This window comes from Stegodyphus dumicola, chromosome 7 (assembly GCF_044657685.1).
Source record: "Stegodyphus dumicola isolate Sdum_Otavi_A_Nest chromosome 7, ASM4465768v1".
NCBI classification, from domain to species: Eukaryota; Metazoa; Arthropoda; class Arachnida; order Araneae; family Eresidae; genus Stegodyphus; species Stegodyphus dumicola.
In genome coordinates, this window is record NC_140774.1 from 165,781,319 (window position 1) to 165,799,792 (window position 18,474).

At 27.5% G+C, this 18,474-nt stretch overlaps 1 protein-coding gene across 1 annotated transcript in view; it reads left to right on the forward strand.

Moving 5' to 3' along the window:
• The window catches only part of LOC118185382 (small G protein signaling modulator 3 homolog), a 53,711-nt gene extending 35,786 nt beyond the window's left edge, over positions 1-17,925 (forward strand). The window contains exons 18-19 of the mRNA XM_085821064.1: positions 1,448-1,570; positions 7,265-17,925. Coding sequence (XP_085677190.1) covers positions 1,448-1,570; positions 7,265-7,397 — 256 coding nt within the window. The 3' untranslated portion in view covers positions 7,398-17,925. The remainder of the gene's footprint in view (positions 1-1,447; positions 1,571-7,264) is intronic.
• The last annotated feature ends 549 nt before the right edge of the window (positions 17,926-18,474 follow it).

Sequence of the window (18,474 nt, forward strand, 5' to 3'; positions counted from 1 at the left end):
TTACTAAATGTAGTATTTCATCTCGATGTACTCCGTCTTTGATATGATTTAAATCAAATTCCTCGTCATTATAATTCGCTTCCGATAGCAAAGAAAGTGACAGAGGTTATTGAAAACAAAAAAATTTCGATCGAGAAATTAGTCAATACTCTCGACACAGCAATTATAGGACTTGAACAGTGGAACTTTGTAACTGAACAAGAAATTATGTCTGTTTATAGAATTAAAGAGAATGTATTATCACATAAAAAACGAAGCAACTTAAACAACTTACATTGAAAGAAATGTTTAATAAAGTAAACAAACAAATATTAAGCTTTTTTTTTTTTTTTTTTTTTTTGTAAATTTTGATACCCTTTAGATCATAATTGTTCTTTATTTCATAAATTACGGTTTCATATTTTTAATTTTATAATTTCTGCATGCCATCTTACCAGATTTAAACTGATGATCTATAATCCGGAAAAATCGATAATCCGGAATCGCCGAAGTTCCGACGAGTCCGGATTAACGACTTTTGACTGTATACTACTCTTCATTCTCTTATTTTCTTTAAATGCCTTTATGTACTGCTTTTTAAGGAAATATGGGAGTATTTTTATCAATATCAGTGCAAACTGAAAAATAGAATCATTGGGCTCATTAGAACTGTTCTTCTGTTTTACAGGTTTTACTTTTACTGGTTTTAAACATTCTTGTCATATTTATTTTACTAAACTATCATATGATCTATATAGTCAAAAGTAAAGTATGTGGATATTAAAATTAACATTTCTAATTGAGATTTTATTCCTTGTCAAAACTAATTAAAATATGAATTTGATCTCTCAAGATTTATTTAGGTTTAATTGTAGATATTGTGTCAAAATTAGAACTAAAGGGATAATTCTAATCTTTTGTGATTTACTATGCTTGGTTCAGCCTTTATTTGCTTTTTGAAAAATTGAATTTAACAATTTTTTATTATTTCTGCAGTAAATTATAAGACACATTCTAAGTAATTATTAATTAGATTAATAAAATCTTGAAACTAATAGAATATTGATTTTTTATATTGTATTTCATCTTTTTAAATTCCTTCAGAGATAATGAAATGTTTTTGAATATTAAGAATTCAGTGTTTTCTAAATTATAATTTAAATATTTCAGAGATTTATTTAAAAATTATTACCTTTGTGATAAAGATCTATGTTAGTAATATAGTTAACTTCATTTAACCAAGAATGTTGCAAGTTATCTGTTTGCATCAGAAATACCTTGAGTAAATTGCACTGTAATAGAATTAAACTGTTTGTTATTTTTATTATTTGTTAATAATTATTTGAAAATTAATGCAATTATTAGTAAAAAGCATGTATTACTTTTCTTCTTAATGGTCATATTGTATTAAATTTTTTGTAATTATAAATATTAAAAAGGAATATTGTATGTAATGTTTTCATTTTAGTGAGCAAGTCCTTCATTTGTGGTTTGAAGTCCTGTGCTCCTGCATTCCTGTTGTACAGAAATGGTATCATCCATGGTCCTTTATCAACAGCCCTGGTTGGGTACAAATTAAATGTGAACTTAGGTAACATTTTAAAATTTTTTATCTTATACATTAAAATTTTATATGAATAATAATATTATAATTTTCAGAGTCTTTTGTATTTTGGTTATATTTTATGTAACATGTTCAATATCCTGCATCCTATACATATAAGCAGTGTGATAAATTATAATTAGTATCTTCATCTTGTAGTTGGAAAAGGGTTTTATTAAATCAAATCTTCACAACAATTCAGAAAAGAAATCCAGAAAAATTATAAATTTAAAAACATAGAAAATATTTACAATATTTAAATTCTATTTAAAATACACAAATGTCAACTATTAGTTGTTTTCTGAATGTTAAATCTAATTTAATACATTTAGTGGGAGTGGGCATTTGTTTTTTATTAAGAAGAGAAATAAGTAGTTTCATCATTACAATTGCAGAGTTTTTTAAAAGTAAAATCTAACTTTTTTTATACATTCTCTATGGATTAAAAATTTCATTTCTACTTCTCTGATAATGAACTAAAATCAAGCATTTCTATTCGTGTTCAAAATTTGTGAATATATTCAAACACAAATTTCCATGATTATCTCCTCAATTAAGTCATTTAGCTATGGCTATAATTGATGCAAGGTCATATTTGTAAAAGAAAAATTTAGTAGGAAACTTAAAAAAAAAAAAAAAAAAAAAAAAAAAAAAAAAAAAAATGGATCAGGTGTGCAATTTACACTAAAGGTGAAGTTTTCTGGCTGACAGTTCAGAAATAAAAAGATGTTTCAACTTTTGTATTTTGTCATTTTATTATGTAATTACTAACCTATGTAATGAATGCTTGCAGAATTCACGATCAAAATAGAAGAAGCAGATGTTTTATACACTGCATAAGGAAAAGCTTTGCTTCCCTTATTTCTAAGAGAAAGATATAAAATTCAGTAAAGCAAACTAATCGTCATTTTTACTACACAGTACTGGTAAAGTTAGAATTACTGTATGCCATTAAAATTAATTTTAAAGAAAGAAAAAAGAATTTTGTATTTCAGTTAAAAAATGAAACTAAGTAAAATCAATAGAATACTCTTCCCCTCCTTTGGATTTGCTGCACTGAGACACTTAACTAAGAATCCTTCTCCATGCCATTGGAAAAGGCAGATTTCTTGTTAATGGTATTCAAACTCAAAAAGTTGTAACTAACTTTAAGGAATTCCAGATCTTATGTTCAAATGGATCTTATCTTAGGAAGCACTCCATTGATTTTATTATTTTAAAGTTTGATGTTAGTTTCTTCTTCAAGTAAAGTATAACTTGCAACCTTTCTTCTTTTTTTCTGGAATATTAATGTTAAAATGAATCTTGCTAAATCTGCATCTGTTTTGTTAGTCTCCAGAGCGCAAATAATATTAATATTATATTCATTGAACAATTTAATAAATCCATATTTCTCTTTCTGAATTAGTCTGTATTCCATTTTAATACTCATAAGTGACAGTCTGAGCTGTCATATAATAACACCCCCATGCCTCAGTGTCAAACTTTTAATGAGAGTCATCTTGAACAGAAAAATGTCATGAAATTCACACATAGAAGAAGCGAAATCAAGGGTAAATAATCATTTGCAAGTAGTTAAACCAGTAGCAGGAATCCACTGGGGGTGGGTGACCTCCACTTTATTTACAACTTGCAAAATGTTTACAAAACCTGTTATGAAGAGCCCAGAATTTTTTTTTCCTCAGTGATGGAAATGATTGAAGACTGTTACCCAAATAATGAATGGCAGGGTATTTGTATGGATGGCTGTATTCCTGGTAATGAGTGCAAAGCGTGCTAATATTTTTAGCTCTGCTTTCTCCTATTATTTAGTTTTAATTTTTAAAGTACAACCTTTTGGGGGCAAGGCTGAGGCCATTCAGACATCTTTTTTTTCTCTAAAACATAGATTCAGATTTCTCAAGTTTGTTGTCCTTTCAGATTCCCCTCTTGCCTTACAAGCCATAGTCAATCTAGATAAATCAATTAAATTACTAAAAGTTTATGAATACCAATTATTACTCAAATATTTATCTCATTCCCAAAAGAGAATCATTCTATAGCAGATTCTATCTCATTGTGGCATACTTGATAAAGAGGCAGTGGTTGGTGCAGCAAAAAAGTTTTTATTTGCAGTCTTCAAAATCATATAAGTCTGGAATAAAGGTTTTGACAATTTAGCAGCTTACCTTTGATTCAGTATTGCATGACTGCTTGGCTGCTTCTGCCCCTGATCTGGATTTTAACTTTCGACAGCTTTGAGTGTCTTCTCAGCCATTCCATCTTCATGGGTGGAATCACAATTTTCTTTGTCTTGCCTTGTTCTCTATTCAAATGAAAAGTTCTTTATTCAGATGCTATAGTATTTTAATCTCTTGTTCTTAATTGTTTTAATTCTAGATTTGCATCTGAATTTTATGTATATGCTTTTCTGTATTTTAGTAGGGACAAATTTTAAAGGCTTTTGTGAACTGGAAATAAATTTTAAAAAATGTTCAAATGGATAAATTTCTTTTTTATGGCTTTCTTTGAAATAAATATATTTTATTTTCCAAAATAAAAGACTATGCTCTAAGTAATCATCCAACTCCTTTTAAAGTCTTTTCCACAAATTCTTATTTCACTGCTGATATGTAGTGGAAGCCTTAGAAAAAATTTACTTCTGGCCATCATAAAAATATAATTTCAAAAAAGAAAAGTGCTGAAAAATTTCATATTTATATATAGAGGTTATTCTTTACTAAAAAAACATAAAAAAATTTAATACTATGAAAATAGTTATTTTCTGAATTAACGTTGTCTAATTTCATAAATAATTTCCCTGTTGATGAAGAAAAAGTTTAATTGTATTTTATTTGTTACCATTTGAGTGAATGTGCATTTGTAAATGATCTGTCCAGGTATTTTTTTTTTTTTTTCAAAAAAATTATGTTTTGTAGATAAAATGTCTTTTTGTAACTGATAAAATTAAACTATCTGTCTAGGTATTTTTTTCAAAAAGTCTAGGTTTTGTCTAGGTATTTTTGTAGAGGAAATGTCTTTTCGTAATTGTTAAAATTTATTTATATTCTCTTCAGAAATATATACTTGAACTATATAGTTCTATGTGATGTGGTTTACCAGAACATGAAAGGTTTATGTAGTGAATAATAAAAGTTTAGGTAGTGTAATGAAATACAAGAATTAAAAGAAATTTAGTTAATGACTAATGTTAAGTATTTAAGAACATGTATTGGATTTTTAAGAATAACTAATATTACATATTCAAGAACAATATTAAATACTCTTAGTTTTGAGTAATTATTAATGCATGAGCTTTAATACAGTTAATCAATTGAAAGAAATCTATTGATGGATAGATAGATAATATCTAAAATGACATTCTTGAATTTTATAATTTAACCCTCTTTGTCTTCTTTATATATATATATATATATAAAGCTTTATCTCTTTTTGAGTAATCAAAGAAACTGTTGTATCCAATTATAGTTTTTTCTTGAATTGGGTATCTAATAAAAGTGAGCTGGTTAAATTCAAGTCTTGTTTTGGTACAAAATAGTGAGCTAGTTTTTACAAAGAAGCATTCTTTTGGTAAAGCATATTTATGGAGTAACGGAGAGAATTCAAGTATGTTCTTTTGTAGCAATTTGATGAAGAGAGCATAAAAAGAAAGCGTCCAATGTAGCATAAAATCACTCTTTTAATTAGACTGTAAAATAATTTATTTTTGATCACGCTGTTTATCATCTGATATTTTGCAAATGATTATTGATATAATCAATCATTTAATTTTTAAAAGATTCCATTTAGTATACAGTAGAGCTTCAGCTGAAGTTTTTAAATTTTGGTATTTGTGTTCTAGATTTCTCCATTTATATTCTCTTCCCCTACCCCATGCAGTACTAAAGCAAGCCAGTGCTTCCAGATAAGGACAGATATTTGTGATGTATATAATTTTAATGCACATGGAGGAATATAAATAGCTCTTTTTTTATTGCTGTAAAACTTATCAGCCCATGTAAAATTAATGTATGACCATCATAAGTTTAACTTGATGTGTTTGTGATTTATTTTAAAATTCAGTATACTAGGAAAATTCTTGTGTAATATTTATATTGACTGTATTTATGACTGCTTATTACATCACCATCATTATATTAGAATAAATATTCTTGATTGTGAATCAATGCCTTCATACAAGGCATTTGCAAATTTTTTAAATGAAAGAAAAAAGATAGCAATATTTATAGCATCCATCAAAATGAGTAATATTTACTATGAAATCTTGGGGCACATTCCACTCAGAGTATTAGAAAAGTTAAAGTTTAATGACCGGAATTGAAAATCAGAAAGTTAAATAACCAAGTTGAACTTTCAGTAGTTTAAAAAATAATTTTTTTGCCAGTTACCTGTATGAGTAATTTTACAGAATCTTCAAGAAGTTGTTTCCTATAATGTTGTCATAGTAATAATATGAAGCACTAAGAATCAAACGCTTTCAAAGTACAGTATCAAGTGTATTTTTTCGTATTAAGTACAGTATTAAGTAAGTGTATTTCAAAGTACAGTATTAAGTGTATTTTTGACTTTGGAATTGTTTTGTACTTTTATTTAATCTTAGTGAACCAGTCAACTACAACTATCAATGCTAACTGCTGCTTTTAACTGGTAATCTGGTGGTGATGTTCTAAAAATATGCTACTTCTCTGACAAAGCAGAAATGGCATCGAAGTGATGACTTAATGCTTGTTAGAAGTGATTTGAATTTACAGTCTTTTGACACCATGCAAGGAATACATGGTGTCAAAAGAGTGTAATGCTAGATTCCATAGGAAATATTGTTCATTGAAATGAGTACAATATTTCCTTGTATATTACCCACCCCCAGCCTTTTATCACTAGGTTCTGAAATTTTTAAAAATTTTCATTTTCTTCAGTGCATTCTGATAAAAAGCTGCCCTAAATTTTGAGATTTATTCATCCATGTAAAATTAGGAAAAAAAGGGAGGAAATTACATGAGGAAATACTTTCTAAAAAATCACTTCTCTGATTATGTTGAAACTATTTACAAACATCCTTTATATTTGTTTTGATTTATATATATGTGATGTACCAGCTTTTGTCTGGAATAAATAGACTGGTGAAGAATCATAGATGTAATCATAGCTTAAATCATCAGATGATAAGTTTAAAAAACAGGATCCGTGTATTATATTTCAGGAGAAAATAGCAGTTACAAAAATTAAGATCTCCGGAGTAAATATAAAAAAAATTACTAATAATTTTTTGTATGAAGTTTACTGCATCGTTACATTAAAGAAAAGACCCCGATCTTCTTTTGCGAGTCCTTTTATAGCCTCTGGAAAGGCGGAGCTTCCAAGAAATGACGTCAGCCATTCCAGTTCGCTTTAAATATCTCTAGAACATTCTAAAACTGTACGTGTAGAAAAGGCGGGAAAAACAACTTGACTAACTACGGGGCTGTGCATTTAATTCCACGTACTTTCAAATAAGAGACCGTCACCATTAAAAATGAAAAGAGCATACAGTTAGAATTTTAAGTGTATTTTTGACTTTGAATTTTATTATTACGTATATATATAATGAAAATCTTGTATATATATATACTAATGAAAATCTTTTATTTTTTCTATTTAATTTATTTCCTATGTGGTAATTAATTGATTTTTTTCTTCCCACAGGCTTTTAGCTCAGTTTGCTTTTAATTTGAATCCTGAGTGGGAACTGCCTTTGAAAAAAGAACCTTCTCAACCACTTAAGGAGGGAGTTAGAGACATGCTTGTTAAACATCATCTATTTTCATGGGATTTGTGACAGTAGCTATTTTCTTGGATATTACTGTAATTGCCAAAGTGTATGTGAGCTCTTAAGAGACCAAAAATATCATTCCATTTCGGTCATTATTGTTTGAATAATTATAAATATTTATTATTTCATCATGAATGGGAGAAATGCTTCATCTTTTTTAAAATGTATAAAATGAACTTACTCTATATATACAGTTGGTTCCACTTAATAAAGTTATTTATTTATTGAAAGAAAATAAGAAACTTGAATACACTGCTTAGTTAATTTCTTTAAATTTTTCTTATGTGTATGCATTATATAAGTACAACACAGTAGATATTTGCTCATTATTATTTGAGCCCATCTGGTGCATTGGAATTCTCTAGTGGGGCAAAATAACAGCAAACGTATAAAATGTATACTATAGGGATCAGGAGACTGCATTAAAAGTTAGATTTTTATTTTTTTTCCAAAATTCATTTTTTTTATTTGTCATTGCCAATATATTTTCATCATTTAAAACACTTCTGTAGTTCAAAGTATATGACTGCAACCAAGGATTGTAAAAAAAAAAAATGCCAGATGAAGACTTTTAGGTCAGGTATAAGGCATGGGTGTGTGTATGTATATATATGTCTGTATAATACAGACATTATGCAGAAAAATAGTCAAAAGGTTAAAAGGGATATTTCCTTTGAAATGTGATCCCAAAATTGTTCGTTATTTCGATAAGTCCTTTACTTAATGCAAGGAGGTAAACATTGTTGAATAAAGTGCATTATGAGTTCGCAATTATATTTATAATTTCAAGTTGTGTCATTAGGTTTTAAATATTTATTTAACTGGTATCATCGCGTACCCTGTTATGTTTGTGGATTTTTTAAAGAAACTTTTAACCGTTTGATACTTTAAGAATGCTATAAGCTTAATCTAGTCATAAGTATTATTTTCTAACAATAAAAGTATTTCATAATTTCAGGTGTACTTTTTTCTTTTAGTGAAGTATTTTAACTAAATGTGAATTACAGTTTTAATTACTTTTTAATATGATAATAAAATATAAAAATAGTATGATTGAATAATATTAACAATGATTCATCTAAAATATATAACATCATCAATATTTTATTTATTGAACATTTTGCTACTTATTGTTCTTCATATAAACTACAATTATTGCTAAAAAAATTGCCAAGCTTTTAAATTCCATTAATATATTCTGGTCTAAATTAAGTTTTAAATTATAAAGCATGCATTAAATTCTGTTATGGTATTTCCTCATCTAATAATACTTAAATTTAATTCCATATTTAACAGCATAAAGTGGGTTTCTTGCCTTAATTCTATTAAGTGGAACTTTCTGTAAATGTTGACTGAAACACCATATATATCCTAAATCAGATTCTGTTGAGTTTCATGTTTTCTTAATGCAAATACGTTCTACTAATGCTGAGTATTCAAAAGTATATTGATAATTCTTTTGATATATTTTCAGATTTCTCTGGTTTATTAATATGTACTTGAAAAAAGATACCTATGATAAATATGGTATTCAGAGGATAAATTTTTAAAAGGTGCTATAATAGTAATTTTAGCTAATTAGCATGCAATTTCAAATTTCCCACACTTAATTTTTTTTCTCCTTTTTATGAATGAAACCTTTTATCAGTACATTGTTACATATAAATATAGGAAGTCTTGACTTTCAAATGAAAATATTTTCAGGATTAAAATCGAAACTATTGTACACATTTTAAATCAAGCAGTCCCCCTTTTTCCCTTCCTAAATTGGCATTTGCATGTATTGTTTGTTAAATATGTTTTGTTTTCACATCTTGTGTTATATATCCATGTTAATGTATGGAGAATATAGTCCAGATATTTTTGTTCATTGATTGTTGCATGTTTGAACATAAAGTGTATTCAAATTTGTGTACAACTATTGCAATATAAATAAACATACCTTAATGTATATGTATATGTCTATATCCATATGCACATATTCTTGCATCACTGCATGCTGTTGTTGCTTAATATGCACTGGCACTAAAGCAGATGCAGTTAATAAAGTAAAATATTCTATAGGAAAATATTCAGCAATTTTTCTAGGAACTACTTTGAAAAGTTTGTTTTATAGTTATTTTCATACCATTATTATAATTTATTCCTAAGATATATATTATTTTGCTTTCTTCTATATATTAGTCCTCAGGTTTTATTCAGGGACCTCATGTCTTGGTTTTGTAGCACATTCCATTCATATATTCTCTTACAAATGCTTATGCTTCCTTCCTCAGAAAAACTGTATAATTATAGTGTAATATTTTAAATTTTATATATTGAATCACTCGAATGCTTCTGTCTTTATTATTGTGTGTCAGTCTAATCTTCTGTTTTCTTTAATGATGAAATTTTTCATGGATTTTTTATGTTATTATAAATATTGTTACTTAATGAATATTTCAAATTTTTAGTTATATTTAAAGCATTTATTTTAAAATTTTCTTGTGTTCATGAGATAATTTCCTTATAGAAATTGCAGTATATTTCATTTTTCATTTTCTACAGAGCATTTAAAAAAGTATTTCCAGCATTGTATTTTATTGATGCGTTTGCTTCTTTAGAAATGCTTAGTAGAGAATAAACTCTTCATGCGATTAATATTTTTTCTTTGATATTTTTCTGTGAATAATAATTTAATGTTACATTTTAAATGCCATAATTTTCATAACATGTTTGCATTCTTAGTGGGAATGAAGCAATTGCTTCTGAAAAGTAGGAATTGGGAATAATTTTTATGTAAAAATCATTAATTAAATAAATATTATTTTTATAAAATTTATTTAAAGCATATTGTTTATCTATATGTAAAGTTTATTTAAAACACCTTGCTTATTTATATAAAGCTTTATGTCAAATTTTGTTTCTATTTGTCTCATAATTTAATATTATATCTGTTCATATATATATATATATATATAAATTTTATATAATTATATTAATGTTTCAATTAAAATAGAATTGGATTAATGATAAGAATTTGCATTTGTCACATTTTTCATTAAAAAAAATCAATGAAATAAATTGTTCGGATGAGTTCTGAAAACATAAGAGATGTCTTAAAAGTATAATTAATGAAATAATTTTCATTAAAAATTTAAATTTTCAATGAATATATTTTGTAAATTTTCATGTTGATTTATATGTGCTGATATTCCCCATTGCTATGCTATTTTCACAGAACAAGTTTGCATTAAATCTTTATTCTTTAATTTATGTAATTAAAAATTATTTGATGAAAGCCAAGCTAAATTGCTTTGATATCTGCATTCTTATTCTCAACATTAGTAAATCTAAAATGTAGCTTTTTATTTAGCATTACTTTTGAAAAGATTTTTTTCAGTTTAGATCATAATGATTCAAAGCATAATTCCTTTTTCCTCTTGTGGTGGTTTGCTTTCTTATTCTTTGTGCATTTTATTGGGGTTTCTCTTTTTATTGGGATTAATGCTAAAGCAAATTTGCCAGTTTACTGAGTTAAAATAATCTGTGTGTGATTTTCTATTAATACTTTTTTCATGTACTTAATCAGTGTGGTTCTATTTCTTGCTTTTTGATTGAAGACATAAAATAATTTTGCTCTTTGATTTAAGTCATAAATCACCTATTATGATTAAATGGGAAAATGAAAGCAAAAGTACTATTCATAATTTTTAAAAATATGTGACTAATGTTCTCACATACTATTTAACTTACATATTAGCTCAGAGCTGGTCACCACTAGTGAGTGTGTTATTGACTGAAAACTGGGCAATGCTGTCATAAAGAATTTTTCTTAAATCTCATCTATCATCTCCAAATGATACATAAGAAGTAGATTACTTACAGCTAAGCCAAAGACTTAATCAGTTTATAGTCACGGCTGCTGAAACAATCAATATACTGTTGTTCGTAAGACTTAAAAAATGTCTATACTCTTATCATAATTTGCTAATTTAGGTAAGACAAATTAAAGTTCGATTGGCTGTGAAATAAATTTAGGAAAAAAAAAAAAGTTTGACTTTCTATGATGCTATTTATATATTTCATTTTATGAATATGATGACTGTCTTAGAATGCATTTTATTGATTGAATTATAATGTTTTTATTTTTTTAAACATAAATGAGGTTAGTATGAATTTTTCTTAAGTATTGAAGAGGGAATACTAATTGAGAATTTCTTTAGAAAAGGATGAATTCTGCAGAACAGCTTGAAGTTTATGATTTCTTAAAATTAATTAGAATTGTCAAGCCTGTAGCATATGCCATAAATTTATTCTGTTACACTCAAACCTGTTCTTTTGTGCTCTTTTTTTTTTTTTTGTATCATTTTTGTAAGGTATATAAAAGTTCATGAAATTGCATAATGTGAGTGAAAAGTAATATAAAAAGAAAGCAACATATGACTAGTAGTGTCAAAATAACATGTAATTTAAAAAGAAACAACAGAAGGCGTACTTGATATTGCTTCGTCACACTGCAAAAAGTATGTTCATATTCTATCACCAACGGTTTTAGAGAGGTCCTTACGGGTTTTCATAACGATCTTTATATGTACATGCTCTAAAAAGCAAAAATGTACCGATTCTATGACTGGAAATAACATTTATGCAAGGCTTCATATTTTGAAAAAATTGGAAGGCCATTTTCTTGCAATCAGTACCGATTCTGAAAGAAATTTAAAATTCTAGAATGAACTTCGATATTGCATTTTTAGTTACCACAACATCAATTCCTGCGCTAGGCTGTTTGACGCTTGATGCAATTATTTCGATTCTTAGAATCTGCCACCCAATAAATCTCTAAATTTTACAAATTTCACCACCCTTAAATTCTGTCACCCTATGCAGCTGCAGCTGTTGCACATGCTGTGGTGCCAACCCTCCATGACATACTATATGTACAAGCATCTAACCAGACAACTGTTACAAAAACTGATTGCCAACTACATTATGTCACCAAAAATGTCAACTCTGAATGAATACGAGGCAGCACAATGTACTCTTGATTATCTGGGTGCAGATTATTCATGCGTCGTGGCACCCATGCACACACACCAATGCTATGTGCATGAGTGTGTTAAAAACAAACATGTTCATGTCCTAGCATGTTCTAAAAACAGCTGAAGTGTGTCTTTAGGTTTAGTTTCAATTATTACCTCGTCTTCTCATAACTTTTGCTGAGGAAGACGATGATTTATTGAAATTCTGAAAAATGTTGACTGTATTGGATGTCAATATGGAGCAGCAAAAACCTGGTCGCAAGTAAAACCAATAACATTTGTTCCATCATGAGAAAAGGTTCTTCCATGTGCTTGAGTGACACGGATGTCATTTCAAATGTGAAAAGAAAAGCAGAGGCAGAGAGTGATACTTAAAATACAAGCAAAGAAGATACTTACAATTACATACAATTACACTAGTCCTGAAACTGCAAAGATTTTTGTTGAAACTTTGTTGAAATTCGTTGCCCGAAGGGAATTCGAATACTAAGATAAAATAGCACTTCAAAAAACATGCAGCAAAATTTGGCAAATATTTAAATGCTTTCAAAAATAAAATAAAATTACTGATTTTTTTATACAAAAATAAACACATACCATATGCATGAAAATTGATAGCTTGGGTAATCCGTATTTTTCAATTTTCCATGACCTGCTTCCCTAGCATTAGCCCATATGATCAAGAGTACACTGTATGTGCATTTTGTAATTTATATAATATTTAATATCTAAGCAAATAAAATATTTTAAACTGTTCCCATATGTAAATTAATTTTTTCTTTGTTTATAAAACCAATTTCTAGCTGCGTTGTGAGTTTTTCCTATGTTGGATTTTTTATGCAGTCCCTATTTACCACATAAAAGGGTTTTTTATATGTTGCAAATAATGTATTTTATAGCTACTTATGATGTTTCTGAATATTTATATATACTATATATATATATATATATATAATCTCTATCCCAGGCACAAAAACAGGTTTGATTGTATACTTCTTTATTCCATTATTTACTTCAGGTCATAACATATATATAAAAGTGCTTTTAGCTGTAATCTGTTGCTACTATCAATCCCATTAACAGAATAGGTTAATTAATTAAAAAGTGTCTTTGAATTGAAGATTGATTATGCTTAAGACAGAGCTTATAGGGCTGGTAGTGGATGATCAAAGAGTAGTGATTTGATCAATCAAGATGCAGATATATTCTTATCAAAATTTATTTTAATGTTTCATGTTATCTTATAATGAAGGTATTTTATTTTCAAGTATCTTGACAGAATTCTAGTCAAATTTCTTTATTATTTTTACTTACAATATTTGTAATTTATTACTCTGACTCTGACTTACATGACTTTTAAGGAATATAAAATCAATTTTTTTTGTGGAATTTAAATGTTGTGACACTTCCTTAATATGACCACCTATGTTTATTTTTGTCATTTTAGGAAAATGACTATTAGTGGTATTCCATACCATTATTTGATTATGTTAAAAAATAAATTATATTTCTTTATTACTTTGAGTGTCATCCCTATTGAAAGGGGAACTGGATCTTTTGACTTAAAATTTCATGTTGTTATAGTATTGCCTTTATCTATTCAAGTTATTGAAATTGTAATACTTATAAAAATGATTTTAATCTTAAGTTTTGTTATTCTCAAATTCTTAGAATGTCAGTTCCTGATAAACTGTTATCTTCATTACCAATGTACTTGTAAGCTTCTCATTGTATTTTATGAAGCTACATTCCTTTTTATACTGATTTTCTAGTCATGCTTTATTTTTCATTATTTGCATTTTCCTTTTGTGATATATACCAAAGAAAAATGTTTCTTCCTTTTTTATGTAAAGCTTTATTATCTAAAATATATGTGATTCTGTATTGAAGTATTTTTAGTATATGATTTTGAGCATACTGTTGTTATATTATTTTGTTATCATAAATATTTTTCTTTTTGTAGTATTTTTGTTTATTTGGCTTTTTAATGGTATTTAATAGAAGGCTATATTCCTTTGTTTACCTCTGAAATGTGAAAATTACATATTTATTTTATAACTGATGACAAATAATTGTCATCTTTGCTAACAATAAAATGTGATACTATTGTAAATTCAACCCATATACTGCTGAATAGTCTTTTTCAAGATTATTTTAAGGGCTGCATTTTTTTTAAATTATGGAAACCAATAATGAAAATGTTTCTTTTTGAACCACTTATATTGAATCACTATATTTTCATTTAATAAGTTGAGTCAATAACCTGTTCAATAATACTTATTTATATTATTACTTTATGTAAATATTATCATGCTCAAAGACTTATAGCATATTTTTCTTGCTAAACAGAAGCAGAATAAAATATATGTATTAAATTGTTTTAGGAAATTAAAATGTTATTTGAAAAATTATTGAATTAAAATGTGGATTTATATGAAAATTTTTCTCAGTTAGTGCTTATTTCAGGGTTTCTCTATTAGTATGCCATAAAATTTTCAAATTTAAATATGCATTTTATTTTATTAATAAACGCTATGTAAGAAATCGTATAGTATATTTACCATGAAGTGATTAAATGCATTTTATTGAGACAGACTACCAAATTGTCAACACCTAAATGTGTTGCTTATAAAATACTTCCTTTCACATTCTACGAAGTATTTCCTCATTTTTATGTATCTCACGTGATATCATTAAAATGCAACCAAACTTGGTAGCAAATTTGAATTACTTCAACTTTATTATCAGACCTCTCAAAAGGTTTTAATTTGAGTATAAAATTTCTATGCTCTAGTATCCTCCTTGAGGCTTTAAGTATCATGTTAGCACTCCGGGATACAAAACGTTGCAATAAAAATATATTTCCATTTTCAGAGTCATATTTGTGTGAATCAGCATTTACTGTTACGAAAATAGAGTACCTATGCATAGAAGCATATGGTGTGTTAATCTTGGATGTTGCATCGTGGGTTAGTCTCAAATGTGTGTGTTCTACGTGGTCTTATAGATGATAGTAAGACCATTAGGTGAGAATTCTTATAATAATAAATAAATACAATAATTAAAAATACAGATCTATTTTCTGAGGTTATGAGTGTTTAATTAACTGTGTAGATTAAAAAAGGCTGGAAATCGCTGACAGTTAATCGTAAATGAATAAGAAAACTCCAGTTATAACTCTGGCCATGGGATTTTATATATGCAGATTTATTTTTTAAATTACTGTGTCCACTGAATAGAAGAATTAAACTTTGTCTGTTGTTATTAATTATATATAAATGTGCTATTATTTCAACTTTTACTGACCTATTAAGTGTGTATTACACATTTAAAAGGTAAAGCTGAGTCAGTAACTTAAAAATAATTACATGTAATTAACATTTATATATAAATTAAAGAAGAATACAATTTAATGTGAAAGTAATACAATTTAATGTGAAAACTGGAAGATTCATAAAAATGGTCATAATATGAGCAAAAACAAGAGTAAAATAGCATAGTATTTATTCAAAGTATGACAGGTGCGAACTAAGAAATATTGTTATTCTCGTTTGAATATAATAAAATGAGAATGTCTTAATGAACAAAGTGTTAGAAAATAGCAAGATCAAAATTATGATTAAATGGAGGAAAAGTCTAATTCATAAACATAGTGACTCCAACTGCAACATTAAATACAATAAATGCTGAAGCAGTTCAAAGTAATAAAATAGAAAGCAGCCGAGGAAGAAATTATTATTAAAAGTGTCTGCAAAAAGAAATGAATAGGGAATGTGTTAATTCATTAAATGGATTGTTTGTAGAATTTCGCAAAAATAGATTTTGATACTTCATGGGAAAAAGAGTGAGTAAATCCTAAAGGTATGTATAGATAAGTCTTATATGAAACTTTAACGTTAATTCTTTAAAATATGTCGTGTTTTCTCGCATATTTTTCTATTTTTTATTCGTTACTAATTTTATAGCCCGAAAATCGAGAGAATAATATTTTGCGAATAATTTAATTCCGGAAGGACGCTGATACAAAAAGAATATAACACAGTAATCATGGATAACTGCAATTAACTATCAGAGTATTAATTCCTTAAAAGAAACCAACATTCCATTAAGAATACATATAATATTAGCATTACATTATTTAGTTAGATATATTCATTTCTATTTCCCTGTAACATGTTGCCGATTCTCTGTCTTTGGTATTGCTTGAGCCTGAAATCAACAATAAATAATTAGAGAAAGTGAATATGACGCTGACTCATCAAAATCATTGACTGAATGTCAGTTCGTATTTGCTTTGCTGTGCTGTGTCGGTTCTTGTATTAGGCTGGCATAAAGTTCAGCAGTTAGAAAGGAAACGGAATTTTGGTAGTTGCGAGGCTTTACCTTTGTTAGTAAGACAAAAACAATCATTACATATACAAATCCATTTTAATATTTAAGGGAGCTCTTTCTCTGAACCATTGAGGAGAGGAAAATTGCATGAACATTTTTTAAATTTTCAGAACTGGGTGCTAAACAGCTAGGAAAAGAAATAGACAATGAAATGTGGTATAACATATTAGAAAATAAATTTTAATAGATATGATTTAATATAAAATATGAAATTAATTGATATTTTTTTATTTTGCATTTTATGAAACTCTATAATCACATTTTTTCACCTGCTTGCTTTTAAAAATAATTTTGTGCATATTGATGTATTAAAAGTTATATTAATTAAGCAAATGATGATGCTTGCAGAAGTTTTTAATTTGATTTGAATTCAATAATTTATGAAGTCAGTTTATTAACATAGTATTAAATGTAAAAGAATCATTTGATATTTGATTTAAAATTAAGACTCAAAATGCTTCTTTCATAATTTAAATGTAAAGTATTTCACGTTCTAGAGCGCATCGTATACATTTTACAGCTCTTATAAAAGTATACGGAATATTGAGAAGTATGTGTATTTTTATGTTAAATTGATAGTGTAAGTGTATGGCAGTGTTGATTGCAGAAGATTATATTTACTGATTAACTTATAATAACAAATTGTTAATTAACTTTGATAACTACATTTGTGCAAACATTTTATTTTATTTTCATGTCTTTCAAAGCATTTTTTTTTTCGTGACTTTTTATTTATTCATGCAAAATAATTTCTAGTGTCATGTCGTAAGGAAATAATAGCTATCACATTTGGATTTTGAGGAACTGAACACAAAACAAGTATTTGTGTGACGTTAGTATCTGAAATATTGATGTGTTTACGTTTTAATGTTTATTGTTGCATTTATCATAATTTGCTAAACAGATTTCTGTCTTGAAAAGGATTTAAAAGAAATTCATGCAAGTTGTATGCTGTATATCATATTAATAACTATCCCTTTCTGTTGCTTATGAATTTATTATGTAGATCATTATACATTTAAAAAAATTCTCTGCTGTGTATATAATGTGTATAAATCATAAAATTTGTTATTTTTGTTTCTATGTCTAATTTTATGAAATAAATAGCCTTATAAAATATTGCTGCTATTTCTCAGTTATGTACACTGATTAAAAAATTCAGAATAAAACTTAGAAGATGAAAAAAAAAAAAAAAAAAAATACCCTTATAATCATTTTCTACAAACTATCCTACTTTTGATCTAGCAATGTTTCTGTTCTGTTTAGTGTTCAAAATCCGTATCCCAAATTTTATTCACTATCTTGTCAAAAGTATTTAAGTTTATAAAGTATTTCTTTCTAGCTTGCCTTTGTGGTGTAGTAGTTCTGCACGCTGGGGCGGTATTCTAGAGGTCCGTGGTTCGATTCCCGGCGAAGGCGGTTGTTAATTTTTCATCTCTCCGGCTTTTCCAAAAAAATACCTAATGTCTCTACAGTGGCGCCCGAACAAAAAGGGTGTTGGATGAGGTTTCTCCAGACCTAGGATTTGGCGATTGAGCTAAAAACCCCAGTCGCCCTTTAAAAAGGGGAGTATATTAGGTATTTCTTTCTAGCATGTTAGGTGTAGTGGTTCTGCACGCTGGGCAGGTATTCCAGAGGTCCGTAGTTCGATTCCCGGCGAAGGCGCTTGC